This window comes from Choloepus didactylus, chromosome 3 (genome assembly GCF_015220235.1).
Source record: "Choloepus didactylus isolate mChoDid1 chromosome 3, mChoDid1.pri, whole genome shotgun sequence".
Taxonomy (NCBI): Eukaryota; Metazoa; Chordata; class Mammalia; order Pilosa; family Megalonychidae; genus Choloepus; species Choloepus didactylus.
In genome coordinates, this window is record NC_051309.1 from 177,854,772 (window position 1) to 177,873,028 (window position 18,257).

General features: G+C 38.4%; 1 protein-coding gene across 1 annotated transcript in view; it reads left to right on the forward strand.

Moving 5' to 3' along the window:
- Positions 1-8,016: 8,016 nt before the first annotated feature.
- TMA16 (translation machinery associated 16 homolog) overlaps positions 8,017-18,257 on the forward strand; it is a 48,219-nt gene continuing 37,978 nt past the window's right edge. Inside the window, exon 1 of the mRNA XM_037830957.1 lies at positions 8,017-8,164. Coding sequence (XP_037686885.1) covers positions 8,162-8,164 — 3 coding nt within the window. The 5' untranslated portion in view covers positions 8,017-8,161. The remainder of the gene's footprint in view (positions 8,165-18,257) is intronic.

Below are 18,257 nucleotides of genomic sequence, written 5' to 3' on the forward strand. Positions count from 1 at the left end.
TGTGGAAACTCCTATTGTCTGATGGCTTTGACCCCTGCATGCTTCATGCAAAGCCAACAGAATTTTTGCGAGATCTTTATAGACAGAGCCATTGCCGGTCTGGACTGGAGGAGACAGACAAGGAAAAAATTAAAGGAAAAATCTCTTCAAAGACAGAGCCATGGAGGTTGAGGTCTGGAGTCAAGAGGTTTAGGGCTGGGAGAGCGGAGCAGCCCACATGCATGGAAAGGGTGAGTTTGCCCTGGAGGTCGAGGGCGGGCTTTCCGCCTCGATGCTCTGGAAGAGTTTTGCCACCTCAGGTCCCAAAGAGGGTGGAGCACATTTCCAGGGAATTGGGGAGAGCCTGGCTGTCACCACACTGTTCTGAAGGGGTTGAGCGTGTGCCCCGGAGATGGAAGGGAATCCGGGAGCTGCCCCAATGTTTGAGGAGGGTGGGGCCGAGAAGGTGGTCTCCCCAATGTGTGGAAATGTTGGAGCACTCACCTAAGTGTTTGGAGAGGAACGGGCTGCTGAAAAGGCCCTTGGGAAGGGTTAGGCTCCCACTCTCTCAAGCCCCAAGGATGCAACATTGTTCTGTAAATGACTCTCGGACTTTGAAATCTAATGGACTTTGTCCTGTGGGTTTTAGGAACTGTTTTGCTCCTGTTAACCCTGTTTTCCTTACTGTTTCTCCTTATGGCAATGGAAATGTTTATCCTATGAATGTCTCTCCTTTGTATATTGGAAGCACATAACTTGTTCTAGGTTCACAGATCCACAGCTAGAGGGGAATTATGCCTTAGAACTGACCAAGCCTAAACTGATTTTGATGGGATTTTGTACTTAACTTTTGTTACTGAAATGATTTAAGTTTTTGTGATATTGTGATGGAATGAATATATTTTGTATTTGGAAAGATAATGTCATTTTGGGGTTCAGGGGGTGGAATGTGCCGTTTTGAGTGTATTGTGTCCCCCAAATGCCATTATCGTTGTGATTTTGTGTGGGGCAGGCATTTTGGTGATGATTGGATTTGCTTGGAATGTGCCCCACCCAGCTGTGGGCAATGATTCTGATGAGATGTTCTCATGGAGGTGTGGCCCCGCCCATTCAGGGTGGGCCTTGATCGGTGGAGCTACATAAATGAGCTGACTCGGGGGGGAGGAAGAGAGTGCAGCTGGGAGTGATGTTTTGAAGAGGAGCAAGCTTGCTAGAGAGGAACGTCCTGGGAGAAAGCCGTTTTGAGGCCGGAGCTTTGGAGCAGATGCCAGCTGCCTTCCTAGCTAACAGAGGTTTTCCGGACGCCATTGGCCATCCTCCGGTGAGGGTACCCGATTGCTGATGTGTTACCTTGGACACTTTGTGGCCTTAAGACTGTAATTGTGTAGTGAAATAAACCCCCGTTTTATAAAAGCTTATCCATCTCTGGTGTTTTGCATTCTGCAGCATTAGCAAACTAGGACACACATGCCATGCAAAGCAGATTAACTTTAACAGATGAACAATAATTTAAAATACATTTTAATAATAATTTAATATATATTCCAAAGAATTGAGGGGGGATAAGAGTTGGTAATAAAGCAAAGGGATAATAAGTTATTAGAAAGTGTAAATACTATATATTAGCAATAAAATAGTTGAAATAAAGATCATAATAGATAGAAAATATAGTAGGATGACTACATCAAAGAACAAAATAATAACCTGGAGGATCAAATGAGGACCCTCCCCCAGAGGAGAGCAGAGATGAAAAAATAGATGAAAAGTGTAACAGAAGGACTAAAAGTTAGGGAGGACAGAATTATCTATATCTACATAATACAAATCCCAGAAGGTAACTGAAAGGGGCCATAGAGAACCAAAGATACTTGAGGAAGCATCACTAACTAGATACATTACAGTGAAACAGAGGACAGCAAAGGTAAGTAGAAATATTAAAAGCATCTAGAAAGAAAGTAAACCATCCACTAAGGGAAAAAAGTCAGACCAATATGGGTGTGCCAGTTTGAAAGTACTATGTCCCCCCAAACGCCATTATCTTTGATGCAGTCTTGTGTGGGCAGACATTATCAGTGTTGATTAGACTATAATTCTTTGAGTGTTTCTTTGGAATGTGCCCCATCTAACTGTGGTGATGACTCTGATTCGATAATTTCCATGGAGGTGTTACTCTGCCCATTCAGGGTGGGTCTAAGTTGAGTCACTGGAGCCATATAATGAGCTGATGGACAGAGGGAACTCAGTGCAGCTTTGAGTGACGTTTTGCAGTGGAGCCACAGCCACGAGGGACACTTTGAAGAAAGCACAGGAGCTGCAGATGAGAGATATTTTGAAGACGGCCGTCGAAAACAGACTCTTGCTCTGGAGAAGCTGAGAGAGGACAAATACCCCAAGTGCAACTAAGAGTGACATTTTTGAGGAACTGCAGCCTAGAGAGGAACATCCTGGGAGAAAGCCATTTTGAAACCAGAACTTTGGAGCAGACACCAGCCACGTGCCTTCCCAACTAACAGAGGTTTTCCGGACACCATTGGCCATCCTCCAGTGAAGGTACCTGATTGCTGATGTGTTACCTTGGACACTTTATGGCCTTAAGACTGTAACTGTGTAACCTAATAAACCCCCTTTTATAAATGCCAATCCATTTCTGGTGTTTTGCATTCCGGCTGCATTAGCAAACTAAAACAATGGGACTTCTTTTTTTTAAAATTTAGTTTTATTGAGATACATTCACATACCATACAGTCATCTACAGTGTACAATCAGTTGTTCACAGTACCATCATAGAGCTGTGCTTCATCACCACAATCAATATTTGAACATTTTCATTACTCCAAAAAATAAAAGTAAGAGTAAATATAAAAGTAAAAAAGAACATCTGAAACATCCCATCCCCCCATCCTACCCTATTTTTCAATTAATTTTTGTCCCCATTTTCCTACTCATCTGTCCATACACTGGATAAAGGTAGTGGGAGCCACGATGTTTTCACAGTCACACAATCACACCATGTAAGATACATAGTTATGCAATAGTCTTCAAGAATCAAGGCTACTGGGTTGTAGTTAGACAATTTCAGGTATTTCCTTCTAGCTATTCCTATATACAACTACAAAGGGATAGCTATATAGCACATAAGTATAACCTCCAGAATGACCTCTTGACTCCATTCGAGATCTCTCAGCCAATGAAACTTTATTTTGTTTAATTTCTCTTCCTCCTTTTGGTCAAGAAGACATTCTCAACCCATGATGCATGGTCCAGGCTCATCCCCAGGTGTCAAGTCCCACGTTGCCAAGGGAGATTTACCCTCCTGGGAGTCATGTCATGTCCCATGTAGGGGACAGGGCAGTGAGTTTACCTGCCAAGTGGGCTTAGAGAGAGGGGCCACATCTGAGCAACAAAAGTTTCTCTGGGGGAGATTTTAAGCACAATTATAAGTAGGTTTAGCCTCTTCTTTGCAGGAAGAAGCTTCATAAGGGCAAGGGCAAGCCCCAAGACTGAGGGCTCAGCCTACTAAATTGGTAGCTCCCAGTGCTTGTGAGAATATCAGTAATTTCCCAGGTATGGAAGTTAAATATTTCCATATTTTTCCCCAGTTCCTCAGGGGGGTTCTGCAAATACATTTTCGTTCCCTGCCCAAATTACTTTGGGATGTATTGGGGTTTCACACTAACCTGTACAAACCTAGCAGATCTCACTTCCTATTCTAAGTACCATGTAATTATGGTGTTTGAATAAACTGACCTTACAAATTAAATTATTTAGTGTGCTACAGAAAATATAGATCCTGCACCAAATAAACATCTTTTCCCTTGGTCTCACACAGAAGTTGAGGTTTGAAAATACAGCCAATATCGTCCTTTACAATATGGGACTTCTTAACAATAACACTGGATTCTAGAAGACAAAGGGCTTATATAGCTGTGCTTCTCAAGTTGTTAAGACATTTTACAGTTAAGTACAACTGTCTTAGTTTGCCAGAGCTGTTATGACAAATAATTCACACCTGTTGACTTAAACAACAGAAATTTATTGTCTCATGGTTTGGGAGGCTAGAAGTCTAATATCAAGGAATTGGAAGGGCCTGCTTTCTCCTGGAATCTGAAGCATTCTGCAATCCTTCATTACATGGTGATCTCACTTTCCTTGTGTCTGCTGATTTGGTTTCCACTGACTTCTGGCTGCTGCTTCTGTGTCCAATTTCCTTTGCTTATAAGGACTTCATCCATATTGGATGAATGCCCATCCTCATTCAGTATGGCCACAAATTAGCTAATAATAGTATTTTCAAAGGTCGTATTTACAAATGGGTTCTCACCCAAAGAAACCCAGATGAATACTCGAATGTGTCTTTTGTGGAGAACATGAGTCAATCCCCAACATTAACATACAACCATAAAGGCACATAAACATACATGTGAAGCATAATTAATTTGAATTTTAAAAATGGAATTATATTGTTTTTTTCCTTTTGTATAGTGATTCTTTTATATTATGATTAAAATACATCTGTGTTGTGTAGCATAGCTGTGGTTTGTTCATTTCATTGCTATACAGAATTTACCATGACATACCTTTCTATTCTACTTTTAATGAACCAGTTAGATTATGAACAACACTCTTGTGAATGCTTCTGAATATTTATGCAACTTGAGGAACATGTGCTGGAGTTCCAATAGGGTATATACTTGGGATGGGGCTACAGGATATCTACATTTCAACTTTCTAAACAATGCCAAACTTTTTAAAAATGGTCAAGTAAAAGCTTTCTCTCTGAGATCTGAATAAGAGAATGATGCTATCACTATTTATAATCCATATTTTTATAGAAAATGCTTTTATCTCTATTAATGTGTATGTTTAAATTTTAAAAGAATGTGGGCCTGTAGTTTTCTTGTGGGAAGATATTTGATTAACCTTTTTAAATATTATGGGACTCTTCAGGTTTTCTATTCTTTCCTGCATCAGTTTTAGCAGTTTATATTTTTTCTAAGAATGTATCCATTTCATCTAAATTTTTAGATTTAATAGTATTCATTAGGTCATAATAATCTTTTCTGCTCACATAATCTGAAGTGATATCACTGGCTTCAATTTGGATATTATTTTGTTGGGGCATCTCTATTTTTTTCTTAATTGATCCTGGCAGGGATTTACCAATTTTATTATTCTTTGAAAAGAACTACATTTTGGTTCAGTTTTCTGCTCCATTATAAGTTTTTCTGTTTCAATATTTCCGCTCTTTATTCTTTTTTCCCTTCTTCTTTCTTTGAATTTCTTTTGCTGTTCCTTCTCTAACCTCTTGATATGGATGATTAGCTCATTAATTTTTGACCTGCCTTCTATTTTAATATCTAGATCGCAGGCTCTAATATTTATACTTAACATGCTAATTACTATTTTGTGTGCAGCACACAAATTTGGATATATAGTATTTTGGTTATTGTTTGGTTCAAAATATTTTCTGATTTCCATTATGGTTTCTTCTTTAACCATATTATATTTGTATAATTCACACATTCTAAATATATGGGAATTGTCTACTATTTCCTTGTTTTCAATTTCTAGTTTAATTGCATTGAGGTCACAGAACATATTTTGTAGGGGTTCAATCATTTCAAATTTGTTGAGAATTTCTTCCTGGCCAAATACATTATCAATATTGATAATTATTCCATAAATGGTTGAAAATATAGGTATTCTTCCAAGAACGTGAAAGCTTCTATGTAGAGCTGTTAAGTCAAATTTGTTGTGGTCAAGTCTTCTAAATCATTGATGATATTTTGTCTGCTTGTTCTTTCAATTACTGAAAATAGTTTTCCTACTTACTGAATTATTATCAGTTTTCTTTATTTTGGAACTATGTTAGTAGATTTATATATTTAAAGTGGAAACTTTTATCATTATGAAGTAATAACCTTTTCTATCTCTAGTAATACTTTTTTACTTGCCTATTTTGTATGAGATTAACATATCTATATGAGCATTCTTTGGGTTAATATTTGTTTACCCTACCTTTTTCCACATTTTATGTTCAATTTTTCTGTTTCCTTATATTTTAGATGTGTCTCTTAATAATGACATACAGTTGGATTTTTAAAAAAAAACACAGTCTGACATTTGCTTTTTAATTGGGGCACTTAGCCTATTATCAGCATCTTATTCTGGATGAAATCTACCATCAGATTTTTGTTTTCTATTTATATTACTGTCTTAGTTTCCTGGCTGCTATGGCAAATACCACACAATGGGTTGGCCTAACAACAGGAATTTATTGGCTTACAGTTTCAGAGGCTGGAAGGCCTGCTTCCTCCCAGGGTTGGTAGCACTCTGGCTGGTTGGCCATTCTTGGGTTCCTTGGCTTTCTCATTACATGGCAATGTTTTCTTTCTCTTCCAGGTTCTGTTGATTTTCAGCATCTGCAACTCCATGTGGCTTTCTTTCCATAAAGCCTTCTAGAGAAGGATTAAAGCCCAATCTCACTCAGTTGGGCAAGAACTTAAGTAAAAATAGCATCTTCAAAAATTCCTATTTACAATGTGTGAACATCCACAGGAATGGATTAAGAACATGTGTTTTCCTGGGATACAAAATTCAACCTACCAAAACTACTATCCTATGTTTCTTTTTCCCCTTATTTTGCATTAACTGGAGTATTTTTTTAAATCATTTTATATCTTTTTCTATACTGTTTCAATTCTTTTAGTGGTCACCACAGAAATTACATGTATTCTTATTTTATCAAGAAGTAATGATAATCAATACTTAACCCTTACACACATATATAGACATACAACATGCACACATAGTGTGCATATGTTAAAACACAGGAAAACCTCTCTAAGAGAAGACAGAACAAATCATCTACAGTGGTTATTTGGGTCAGGGATTGAACTGGAGGGACGGGGTGGGGATATTAATTCTGCTTATCATAGTGGTATATGCACACATTAAATGATCAAATATTGTTATTTTACTATTACACTGAAAAATTCATTTTTGCATTTGCTACAGCATATCTTGAAGACGAGATTGAAACTTGATAGGAAAAATATAAAGTTTCTTTTTTAAAAAAACAAATTAAAATGAAAAAAGTGTTTCAGGATATATATGGCTTGTTGATGTTGACAATTTTAAATTTAGGAACAGGGTAGGAGCAGGTACAGAGTTTGTGATGAGTAGAGCAATTAGTAACAACTGTAACAGCTAGAATGAGAAATTTAATGCTTACTGGATTTGCAGAAACATAGAACTCAGGAGGTTGATTTGCACTGGGCCAGACTTAGAGAATGGGGTAGGGTTAGTGAACGATGGCTTCAGAGGAAGTGATTAGAGTTTCTAGCTTGGGAGCTAGGGTGTAAATATTCTTGATGCAAGGGTGGTTTTCATTGTGAAGGTTCATGCATTATGCACTTTCACGCACCTAAAAGACATTGATTTTTCTCTCTCTTTAATTAATGTATTTATTTCACATGTCCCACTGGAATGCAAGCTGAATGAAGGCAGGAATATTGTCTGAGTACCCCCCAACTTCTGACACATAGTAGGCATTCACCAAATAGTTGTTGAATGAATATATTACACACCGTGAGAATGAAACAGAAAAACAGGGTTGAGGCGGGGTGAAGGAACGAAGACTGGGGGAAAAGCCTAGCCCAAGGTAACCAGCTATAGGATCGAGCAGACTTGAGGGTTATTAGCAGCGCCGGAACATCCCTCCAGGCAGCGCTCAGGCTACCGCGTTGCAGGAGCTCCAGAGAGGGAAGCCCCTAGTCTGGCTCTTAGGCTCTGGAGTCGAGCACCGAGAGCAGATGTTGCAGTCCGCGCTCAGGGAGGGACGCGAAAAGTTGTTGCGGCCTGCTCAAACCCCCGGCCTGGCGCTCAGCGTAGGGCCACGTTTAACCCCTGCCCCAGGCTCCCTTACACGGCGCTCCGCGGGCACGCAGAGATGGCTACTCAGCTTCCCAGAACTTGATACGGATGCAAAAGACTAGGTCTCCGTTTCCTGGGACGTTTTAGAGCAGCGCACCAGCCCTTCCTTTTCCGGTAGGGCCCCATGGTTTCTCTGGCCCCACGTGTATTTGGACTGGAGCTCTTCCTGGAGTAGTGCCCGCCGTCGTCAGTGCGGTTGACCCCATCTGGAGCGCGGAGGCCCCCCCGGGGTCGCGAGGCCGGCATCATGGTGGGTCCCTTTCCTGCTCCCTTTAACCCGCTCGGTTCCCAGGAGGTTTCGGGAAGCTCCTGTCTGCTGACTTGGGAAGGCACCGCGGGGAGAAGGGAGGACGCAAAATGATTTTGGGGGCTTTTGAGCGGGGTTAGAGGGTGCTGGGCAAAGCGTCCCTAGGCAAGTCCCGGGCTCTTCGTCTGGACTATAAAGTTCAGCGATTGAAGCCTGCCACTGCTAGGCTGGTAATAACTTCTCTGCCGTCTGCGCCCCTGCGGGGGAAAACCCGCACTTCGCCTTCTAGCTACTCACTGGCAAACTGTATTGGGGTTTTCGGGGAAACTCTTTCGAGCGCGTCCTTCACACACCCAGGGCGCCTGAGGCGGGTGTAGACTAGGCGTGGACTTGGTTACCTCTTCATCCGCTTCCATTCACCCACCGCCAGGGTCCCACCACCGCCCGAAATCTCGCCTTCATGCCTCCAATTCCCGCCACGGTCCTGAAACTGGTTTATTTTTATTAAAAATCGAGTAGACACAAAAGGGTACTTATAAAACATGTTTAAGTTGTAAAGATGAACAATATAAGGAACTTTCGTAATCATCCATTTAAAGAAGTAGAACATAACATAGCTTTTGAGAATCTTTGCGTGTCCCGCCTTGATTCTGTAAACTTCAGTAGCCCCTGAGAGGTAAAGAGCATCTTAATTTTGTATTTGTAATTCTCTGGGTTTTCTTTGTAGTTCTACAACATGTTTGTATCCCAAAGCAATACATCGATTCTTCTAGCTTTTTTCATTTAACATTATATTACTGAGAATCATTATTGTTATGTAGGAACAAGTGTTACAAATATTTATATTTCTGATCAGTTTTAAATAAGCACAACAAAGTAGAAACAAAGTTTATAATCTGGTAAAAAGTTATGATAGTCTGGTCAAATCTTATCCTTTTTTTCTTGTTTCTTTTTCCTTCGCTTTTTATTGTATGCCTGTCATTTTTGCGTTTCATAGTTATCTACAATATGCTTTTTTGGTTTAAGATTATATAAATTTGTGTAAATTCAATGTGTTTGTTTTATCACCATGCTTGTGTGATTTACACCCCTTTAGAATATATATACTTTCTTTCGTAGCTTTTTCTTTTTCAGAGTGGAACATTAAAGCAATTAACATCTGATTGTGTGTGCGCGAGTAGGGTCGATTGGCATTTGGATGTAGTCCTTGACTATCAGAACTTCACTTTTTTCAGGCTGCATGTTAGGATTATATTGCTTTGGCATAAGAGTCAAAGGAGGGGCATATAAATCGGTTCTCACTGGCACATTTCTGGCTCTGTCATTATTTCGGTACAATGTTACCAGTGAACCTACCGCATTGTCCCTCTCATTCGAACCCAGTGTGACGCTGGAGGTTTTCCATCAAGATTTTTTGTATCTCAGCCACTCTAAACTTTCAATATAGCTCACAATGTGGACTGTGGAGTCCCAGAGGACTCTTTGACACCTGTTTGCTTAGTTGTGAGTTTGATGAAATTACTTCACCTCTCTAAGTCTCAGTTGCCCATCTGTTAAACTGGGGTAAGGATAGTACCTACTTCATAGAATTGCTGTGAAAATTAAGTGTGAAGTACTTAGTCCCCTGTCTGGCACTTAGTAAATGTTACTTCTTGTTGTTATTGACTTAGTAATAGTAGTAAATAGTAACAGGGTATGGCTTGTTGTTGTCTACTTTTGTTACTTTGTTCATTTATTTTTTTCTTTGAATCTTTCCTGAAGCTTCACAATTCATATTTATATTTTTAATAACACAACTTAATCCAACTATATGAAGAAATCTTAAAAATAATCCATCCTACTGAACACTTCTTTATTTTGCATTGAAAAAACTTCTGTAGTGTTTATAAGTTTGGTGTGTACTTTCTTATTAGGCACTCATGGATATACCCCTTCTTACTTAAGCTTCTTATTGTAGAACTTAAGAGTGTTTGCTTTTATTTCTTAGCTAGGTTATAAAAAGTGTGCCAGCATCCTTCCTTGATTTATCCTTCTACTTCACTATGGGCATTATTTGTTTCTGATTGCCTACATATTCCTTAATGGCAGGGATTGTGTTCTGTTGGACTCACAGCTATAAATGTGAACTAGAACTATGAATGAGCTTGAAGAGATTACCTGTTAGTAAAAAGTTGCTCCTAAAAGGTAGTAAATATAAGGAAGAACATTAATCAAACTCTACCTAGTATACCAACCTCTTTAAGAATAATGTTATTTATATGTACATGGTTTTTTAAAAAAATCAAAACAGTAAAAAATGTTCATGGAAAGTTTATTAGTTTCCTCTTGTTGCTGCAACAAATTAATGCAAATTTAATGGCTTAAAATAATATATATTCTTACATTTCTGGATGTCAGAAGTCTGAAAATGGGCCTTACTGAGATAAAATTAAGGTGTTGGCAGGCCTGTGTTCCTTCAAAAGGTTCTAGTGGGGAATCTGTTTCCTGTCATTTCTAGTTTCTAATGTCTGTGTGCTTTCCTTGGCTTAAGGCTCCTTCTTCCATCTTCAGTGCCAGCAGTGTCACATCTTCAAATCTCTCTGTGACTCTCCTTCTGTCATCACATTTGCTTCTCTGAAAATGACTCATGCCTCTCAAGAGGACTCTTGTTATTATATTGGGTCAACAGGGATAATCTAGGATGAACATCCAATCTTTAATTTAATCACATCTGCAAAGTCCCTTTTGCCATGTATGATAACATGTTCATAAGTTCCAGGACATCTGTGGACATCTTTGGGGAAGCTTTCATTCTGCCTGCCACATAAAGTAAATCTTCCTCCCAATCTGTTACCTATCCCCCAGTTCACCTTCTCAGAATTAACCTCTATTATCAGTTTTTTAGCTATCCTTTCATAGATATGCATATCCCCTAATAATGAGGAACATTATTTAGAGTATGGAGTTGTATACCAACTTTTAAAAGATTAATATGCTTTTAATTTTATTTACAAATCTTTGAATGCTTGGAATATTTTACTTAATGCTAATCTAAAACCTTTTGATAGGGAGGTGTTTAGTTGGGAGACTGAGATTTTGAAAGCTGTATTGTATTTTGCCTAGTTTATATGCTCTGTTCTCCCTTTACCACGTTCTGAATGTGGAGGAGGTATATAAGAATGTGGTATAATTACTGTGGTTGCCCTGGGTCACTATAGTTGATTTTGCATTTTTGTGGTAGATCTGGGAGCAGGAGTTTCTTTTCCTTCAGCTATTGAGTCCAAGGCAACAGGTAGGTCCAGCTTAGCTTTATCTCTGCTTAGTTGAATTACAATTCTGGTGTGCTTTTGTTATCTAAAGGGTGAATTGTTATCAAATGCTATTCTTTATCTTATTTTACCACATAATATGCACTTGTATGTATTTAGTTTTTTGATAATGTCTCCTGTGTGTTCAACTCTCTGAAGGCCTAAGTATGATATCTTTGCGGTGGGAAATGCTTAAGGAGAGGGATTCTGAAAAGGAGATTAGAGAATGTTAAATGTAGATTGACAATATTTTTAGAATTTGCCCTTCAAATGGTTCTCTGTCCAGATAATGGAGAAGGAACTCACTCCCTCTTGCTCTTACCACATGGCTCCTTTGTTTGGACTAGTGCTGTTATATTCTAGTTCTGATACATTTTGGGTTAAAGAGGCCTTTTTAAGCTACTTTAGGACCTAATCACTATTTGAAGCAGGATATTTAAATGAGAAAAAGCATTGGATTTAGAGACGACTGAAGTCAGATCTGAATTCTGAGTCTGTCACCTTAAAAGTTAGGTGATTTATAAGTCGCTGAACCATTTTGAACTTTGCTTTTTTTTTTTTTTTTTTTTTTTTTTTCTTTTTTCCATGTTGCAAAAGGAAAATAACTCCTAAATCTGGGCATTTGTCTTACAAAATAAGATCTTTACCTAAACCTATTGTTGGTGGTTTATACAGATGTTAATCCTCATCCTTCCTTACTCCATTCCTGTTTCTGATTATTTCTTTTGCAAAACAGTGTAAATGCTGTCTTAGTTTCCTAGGACTGCTGTAACAAAGTACCACAAACTGAATGGCTTAAAACAAAAATTTATTATCTCATAGCTCTGCAGACCAGAAGTCCAAAATTAAGGTGTTGGCAGGCCATAGTCCCTCTGAGATCTCCAGAGAAGAATCTGTTCTGTGCCCCCTTTGTGTATAGATGCATCTGCCAACATCTTCTTATGGCTGTCTTTTCTCTGTGTCTGTTTTCCCTGTTTGGATTATTTCCTTCTTATAAAAACACCAGTCATATTTGATTAGGGCCCTCTCTAATCCATTGTGACTTCATTTTAGTTAATTACCTTTTCGAAGATCCTATTTCCAAACAGGGCCACATTTTTGGGATGGAGATTAGTTCTTGAACATATCTTTTTGGGGGATATGTTTCAAGCCTTAACAAGTGTAACGATAAGCATTAACTTTGAAGTAATAACTGGGTTTGTTTTTTTTAAATTCAATTTTATTGTGATGTATTCACATACCATACAGTCATCCATGGGGTATAATCTACCGTTTTTCAGTACTATCATATAGTTGTGCATTAGTCACCCCAATCTATTTTTGAACATTTTCCTTATACCATAAAGAATCAGAATAAGAATAAAAATAAAAAAGAACACCCAAATCATCACCCCCATTCCACCCTATTTTTCATTTAGTTTTTGTCCTCATTTTTCTACTCATCCATCCATACACTGGATAAAGGGAGTATGTTCCACAAGGTTTTCACAATCACATTGTCACCCCTTGTAATCTACATTGTTATACAGTTGTCTTCAAGAGTCAAGGCTACTGGGTTGGAGTTTGGTAGTTTCAGGTATTTACTTTTAGCTATTCCAATACATTAAAACCTAAAAAGTATTATCTATATAGCGCATAAGAACGTCCACCAGAGTGACTTCTTGACTCCATTTGAAATCTCTCAGCCACTGAAGCTTTATTTCATTTCATTTTGCATCCCCCTTTTGGTCAAGAAGATGTTCTCAATCCCACGATGCTGGGTCCAGATTTATCCCCGGGAGTCATATCCTGAGTTGCCAGGGAGATTTAAACTCCTGGGAGTCAGATCCCACCTAGGAGGAGGGCAGTGAGATCACCTGCCAAGGTGGCTTAGTTAGAGAGAGAGGGCCACATCTGAGCAACAAAGAGGCACTCAAGGGGAGACTCTTAGGCCCAATTATAAGCATGTTTAGCCTCTCCTTTGCAGTAACAAGCTTCACTGGGGCAAGCCCCAAGACAGAGGGCTCAGCATGTCAAGCCATCAGTTTCCAATGTTTGTGAGAACATCAGGAACAATCCAGGTGAGTAAGTTCTACACCTCTGCATCCTCCCCCAGCTCCTCAGGGGGTCCCGAATATATATATTTTTATTCTCCGCCCAAATTACTTTGGGATGTGTTGCTATTTCACTCTAACCTATGCAGGCCTACCATATCTCACTTCCTATTCAAGGTTTCACGTAATTGTGGTGTTTGAACAAACTGACTGTAGAAGTTATTTTGTTTATAAAATATAGATCCTACACCAGATAAACATTTCTTCCCTTGGTCTCACATGAAATTGAAGTTTTAACACATAGTTTCAACCTTTACCCTTTGGCCCGATTTGCCCTAGTCTTAACCAGATCTGCTTCATTCATATCTCTAATTGAAGTCTGGGCTCTTTTTCAGCTGTTTTTTTTTTTTTTTTTTTTAACTGTTTCTGTATGCATTAATACTGACATGCATGTCTGCCGAGCTCTAGCTCTGAGTTTCACATGTCACAGATACCCAGTGTTCCAGAGACCAATCAGATTATACACCAAGGGATCAACATCTCAGAGTTTGGAGATAGCCATTACAATTCAGGAATAGATTTGACTGCTGTAAGAGCTTACAATCTGTGGACCATTACAGTGACCATTTCCCTGTTAGGCTGTGGTCTCAGATTCAATTCTGAGTTTACACATTGTAGTTAGTCCATACTGGTGAGGCATTATAGTGTTTGCCTTTGTTTCTGGCGTACTTCACTCAAAATGCTGTCTACAGGATCCATTCACCTCCTTGCGTGTCTCACAACTTCACTCCTTCTGATAGTTGCTCAGTATTCCATTGCATGCATACATCATAGTTCACCATTCTGTTCCTCTGTCAGTGTACCCTTAGGCCACCTCCACCCACTACAAATCATGAATACTGCCTCCATAAACACCAATGTGCAAATGTCCATTCATGCATTTTACAGTGCAGAAGCTGGTGGCCCAGCTTAAATTGCTTAATCCTTTTTGGCCTCAATATGTTCCCATTTTAGAGTTTCCTTATTTTATAGGGTTGGGATGAGAAATACATGAGAAAGTATATGTGAAACTCAATAATACGTGGCCTCTTTCTATTAAGTTCTTGGTATGTAGTTAATATTTTCTATTTAAAGTTCATTTGGATTTCTAAAAACTGACTTACAAATGATATTTCTAACTTAAATTCTTAAGAAATTTGGAATTTATTTATTCAGTATTTATTTGATGTAGTTTTTTTTTTTAACCTCTGTTGTTAGGGGTGATGATTGTCGGTGAATAGCCTCAAATGTGACAATGTGTTCTTTCTTGCTTTATAAATGTTTGTTAACATAAAAGACAGTGCCTATTGCAGGGACTGGGACAGAGTTATTGTTCATCTAAGTGTTTATTTAGGTAGCTTATCAACTGGCTCCTTTTCAATGCCAGGCCAACAGGATAGAAAATTGGTTTTCCTAGGTGCGAATGATTTAAATAAAAATGAGCTTAAATAAAAAATGAGCTTGTCTTGTCAAACTGATTTGAGCTAGAGTTGTTTTTTTTTTTTGTTTTTTTTTTTTTTGTCCTTACAAAAGACCAAGCAAAGAGAAGGATAAGCATTACTGTGTGCTAGAATTCTAGTGTTACCTCAGGGACAGAAACCAGTTATTGAATTCAAGTTGGAAAAAACATAGACTATTTTGTGGGTGAACAAGCAGAAATTTTTCACAGTGTCTTTTGTTTCAAAGTTTTCTTCAGTTGAGAAGGAAATTTTATTTTATAAAAATGAAATAAGTATTTAGATTTTTGTCGTGGAATTTTAGCATTAAAGTTGGTCAGGCAACCTCTTTATTTCTTTATCACGTCCCATCCAAATATCCTTGAAAAAACTGCTTTCCTTTAAGTATCTCTGGAGAGAGCTACTCCTTCCTTGATAACTATATCTTTGTTTATTATAATCATAATTTGCGATATTGTGGTCTTGATAGAAGTACCATATAGTCCACATATTCTTCTAAATTGGGTTGCATGTGAAATGAGTTTAAACCACATTACTTCCTCTTATTTACTATATTAATTGTCTTCTACCTTAAAGGATTAAAAAATTGTAATGTTTAATATTTTACCCTAATCTCTTCCTGTTGAAATCCCTTTTACAAACTTTGGTTGGAGCATTTGGAATAAAGTTTAAAAAACAAAAAGAATCTGTTTATATGATTTTCCTACAGCTTATTTTAATACAGAACATTGCATTTTCTGTTTAGGTTTGCTGCTTTCTCACCACACTGCAATTCGGAAATAAGGGTACGCAAGGCATTGGTTGTTGAGCTCTGTTGCTTACGGATTTTAATTGTCTCAAAGAGAGTTGATAATTCATATCCAGAGATCTGGTACAGTGATGCAACTTGATAGGGTTCTTTTAGGATATGTAGACTGATTCAAACCCTTATCCCTAATTTGTCAGATCTACAGCTTCGTAGAGTACACTTTCTCTAACTAACCAGCAGGTGACATCCACGAGCCACCTATTCCCCTCAAGCCAGTTTTCCCCCACTTTGTCTTTGTGGTGAGTGGGGGTGTGTCTTGTGGGGTCCAATTGGTGCATCAAGCTTGCGTGTGTAGTTGGTGTTGCCCACCCTGCATATGGGGCATGTGCCTGAGTGGTTGTGGTGGGGGGCAGCTTTAATAATCAAATCTCCCAGGTGTTCCTGGAGATTTAAAGCTATTGCAATAATCTAATCATTTAGTTCAGTCTTGCCACAGTTTGTCTCTGCCGCTGACTCACAAGTCCTTGGTATTGGCATATGGTACCTGGGATTTGCGAGTGAGTCCCTCTTCCAAGCCATTCACTCCTAGGTCCTCTGCTGAGGGATGACTGTCCGTACTTGTAATCTTAAACCATGTCCCTGTGGGTGTGAACTCATTGTAAATAGGACCTTTTAAAGATGTTATTTTTAGTTAAAGTATGGCCAAGTGAATCAGGGTGGACTTCAGTCTATATTCTTCGAGGCCTGCTAAGAGAACCTGGAAGTCACAGAAGCCAGAAAGGAGAGGACATGATCATATGATGGGCAAACTAAGACATATCCTTTCAAGGATATCATATTGCTTTCATCATAATTAATGACTTTAAGTTAATTAGTTTTGTAACTTGGCTTATGAAAATATGTTGGAAATTAAGACCTAAACAACTTAATATTGTCTTAAAGAACCTTTAAATCATTACATATATTTCTTATCAAGTCAGTGTGTTCACTGCCAAGAGTTAAGGGTTTATAATTCTTCCTACGATGAAGGTATTAGTAGTTTTGGAATTGAGATTATTGTGATACAATATGGTCTTTGCTTACAAGTATACCACAACTAGGATTGGTGATGCAAACATGAGTAACATGAGGATGTCAACTTCATTAGGTTAAAAATTAGCTGTTTCTTCTATCACCCCCTACCTGGTGTATCTGTATTTCCTAGAATAATGTTATATGGTGGGTGCTCATTAAACAATCTGTATTTCATCTGAGATTAGTTCTAGGCCCTTTTCTCTTCTTATTCTTTTTTGAAGGTAGTTCTGTCATCTCTGGTGGCTTTGAAGTACCATTTACAGCCCAAGTATGCCCAAATTTGCATCTTTAGGCCAGACCTTTTCCTAAGTGCAAGAATCATATTAAAAAAAATATATATTTATTTACTTACCTCACATCTCTACCTGTCTTCTGAGCATCTTTAACATCTGAAAGTGAATTCTTGTTGCTTCTTGTCCCCATATGCAATTTAGCCTATAGTGAATGGTACTTCTGACCACATCGTTGCTTGTGTTGCAACTTGATTCCTCCCTTTCTGTCACTGTCCTATTCAGGTCTTACCAGTCTATCTCCCAAATACATTTCAAACCTTTCCGTTTCTCTCCATCTTTACTTTGACCACTTTTAGGCCACACAATCATCATTTGTCTTCTTAACATCCTTAGTACTTCCATTAGTCTCTCGTTACTGTGCCTTTTTCCAAAGTATTCTTTATGCAGCAGCTCAAGTTGTCTTTTAAAAAACAAATCCTTCATAACCTTTAACAAGATCTTCAAGACCCCACATGATCTTGTCCTTACCTGCCTTTTTAGCCTCAGCTTGCCAGTCTTCCTTCATGTACTGTGCTCTAGCCCTGTTGGACTTTTCTCAGTTCCTTGGGCTATGCTAGACTCTTCCACATCACAAGAACTTTGACTTGCTATTTTTTCAGACTGGAGTGATCTTTCTTGTCCTCTTTGCCTGAACTCCTGTTAGCTTTAGGTCTCAAGTCATTTCCTCAGGGATGCCTTTTCTAATTCCTCAAAGTCAGGTCCACCTTTTATATATGGTTTCAGTCAAGGACCCCGTGTTTTTTTGGCCATATCACTTATTAAATTATACAGTTACTCCCGAGCTCCATGAGGGCAAGCGCATGTCTATTTTGTTTGTTCCTGAAACCTCAGTGCCTCTCCCAGGACATGACATATAGTCTAATTACACTAGTATTCTAAATTATCTTACTACCTCTAGTTGAGCCTAGAACTCTTCAATAATTTTAATGTTCTTTTAGGAAATGTTCCTTTTGTTATTTATGATTTTTACAGGAATAGTCAAAGCCTGTTTTCCCTGAAATACCTCTCTCTCCTGTGTTGTTTGAATAAACTATTTATGTGTTTTCTTCTTTTAGCTACTCTCAACTATGAATCTAAATAATAATTCAGACTGAATTTTTTTTTATGTAATCCCTAAAGATTGTAGGGAAGAGATTATTTTTAATGCTGATTTTCTTACCAGAAT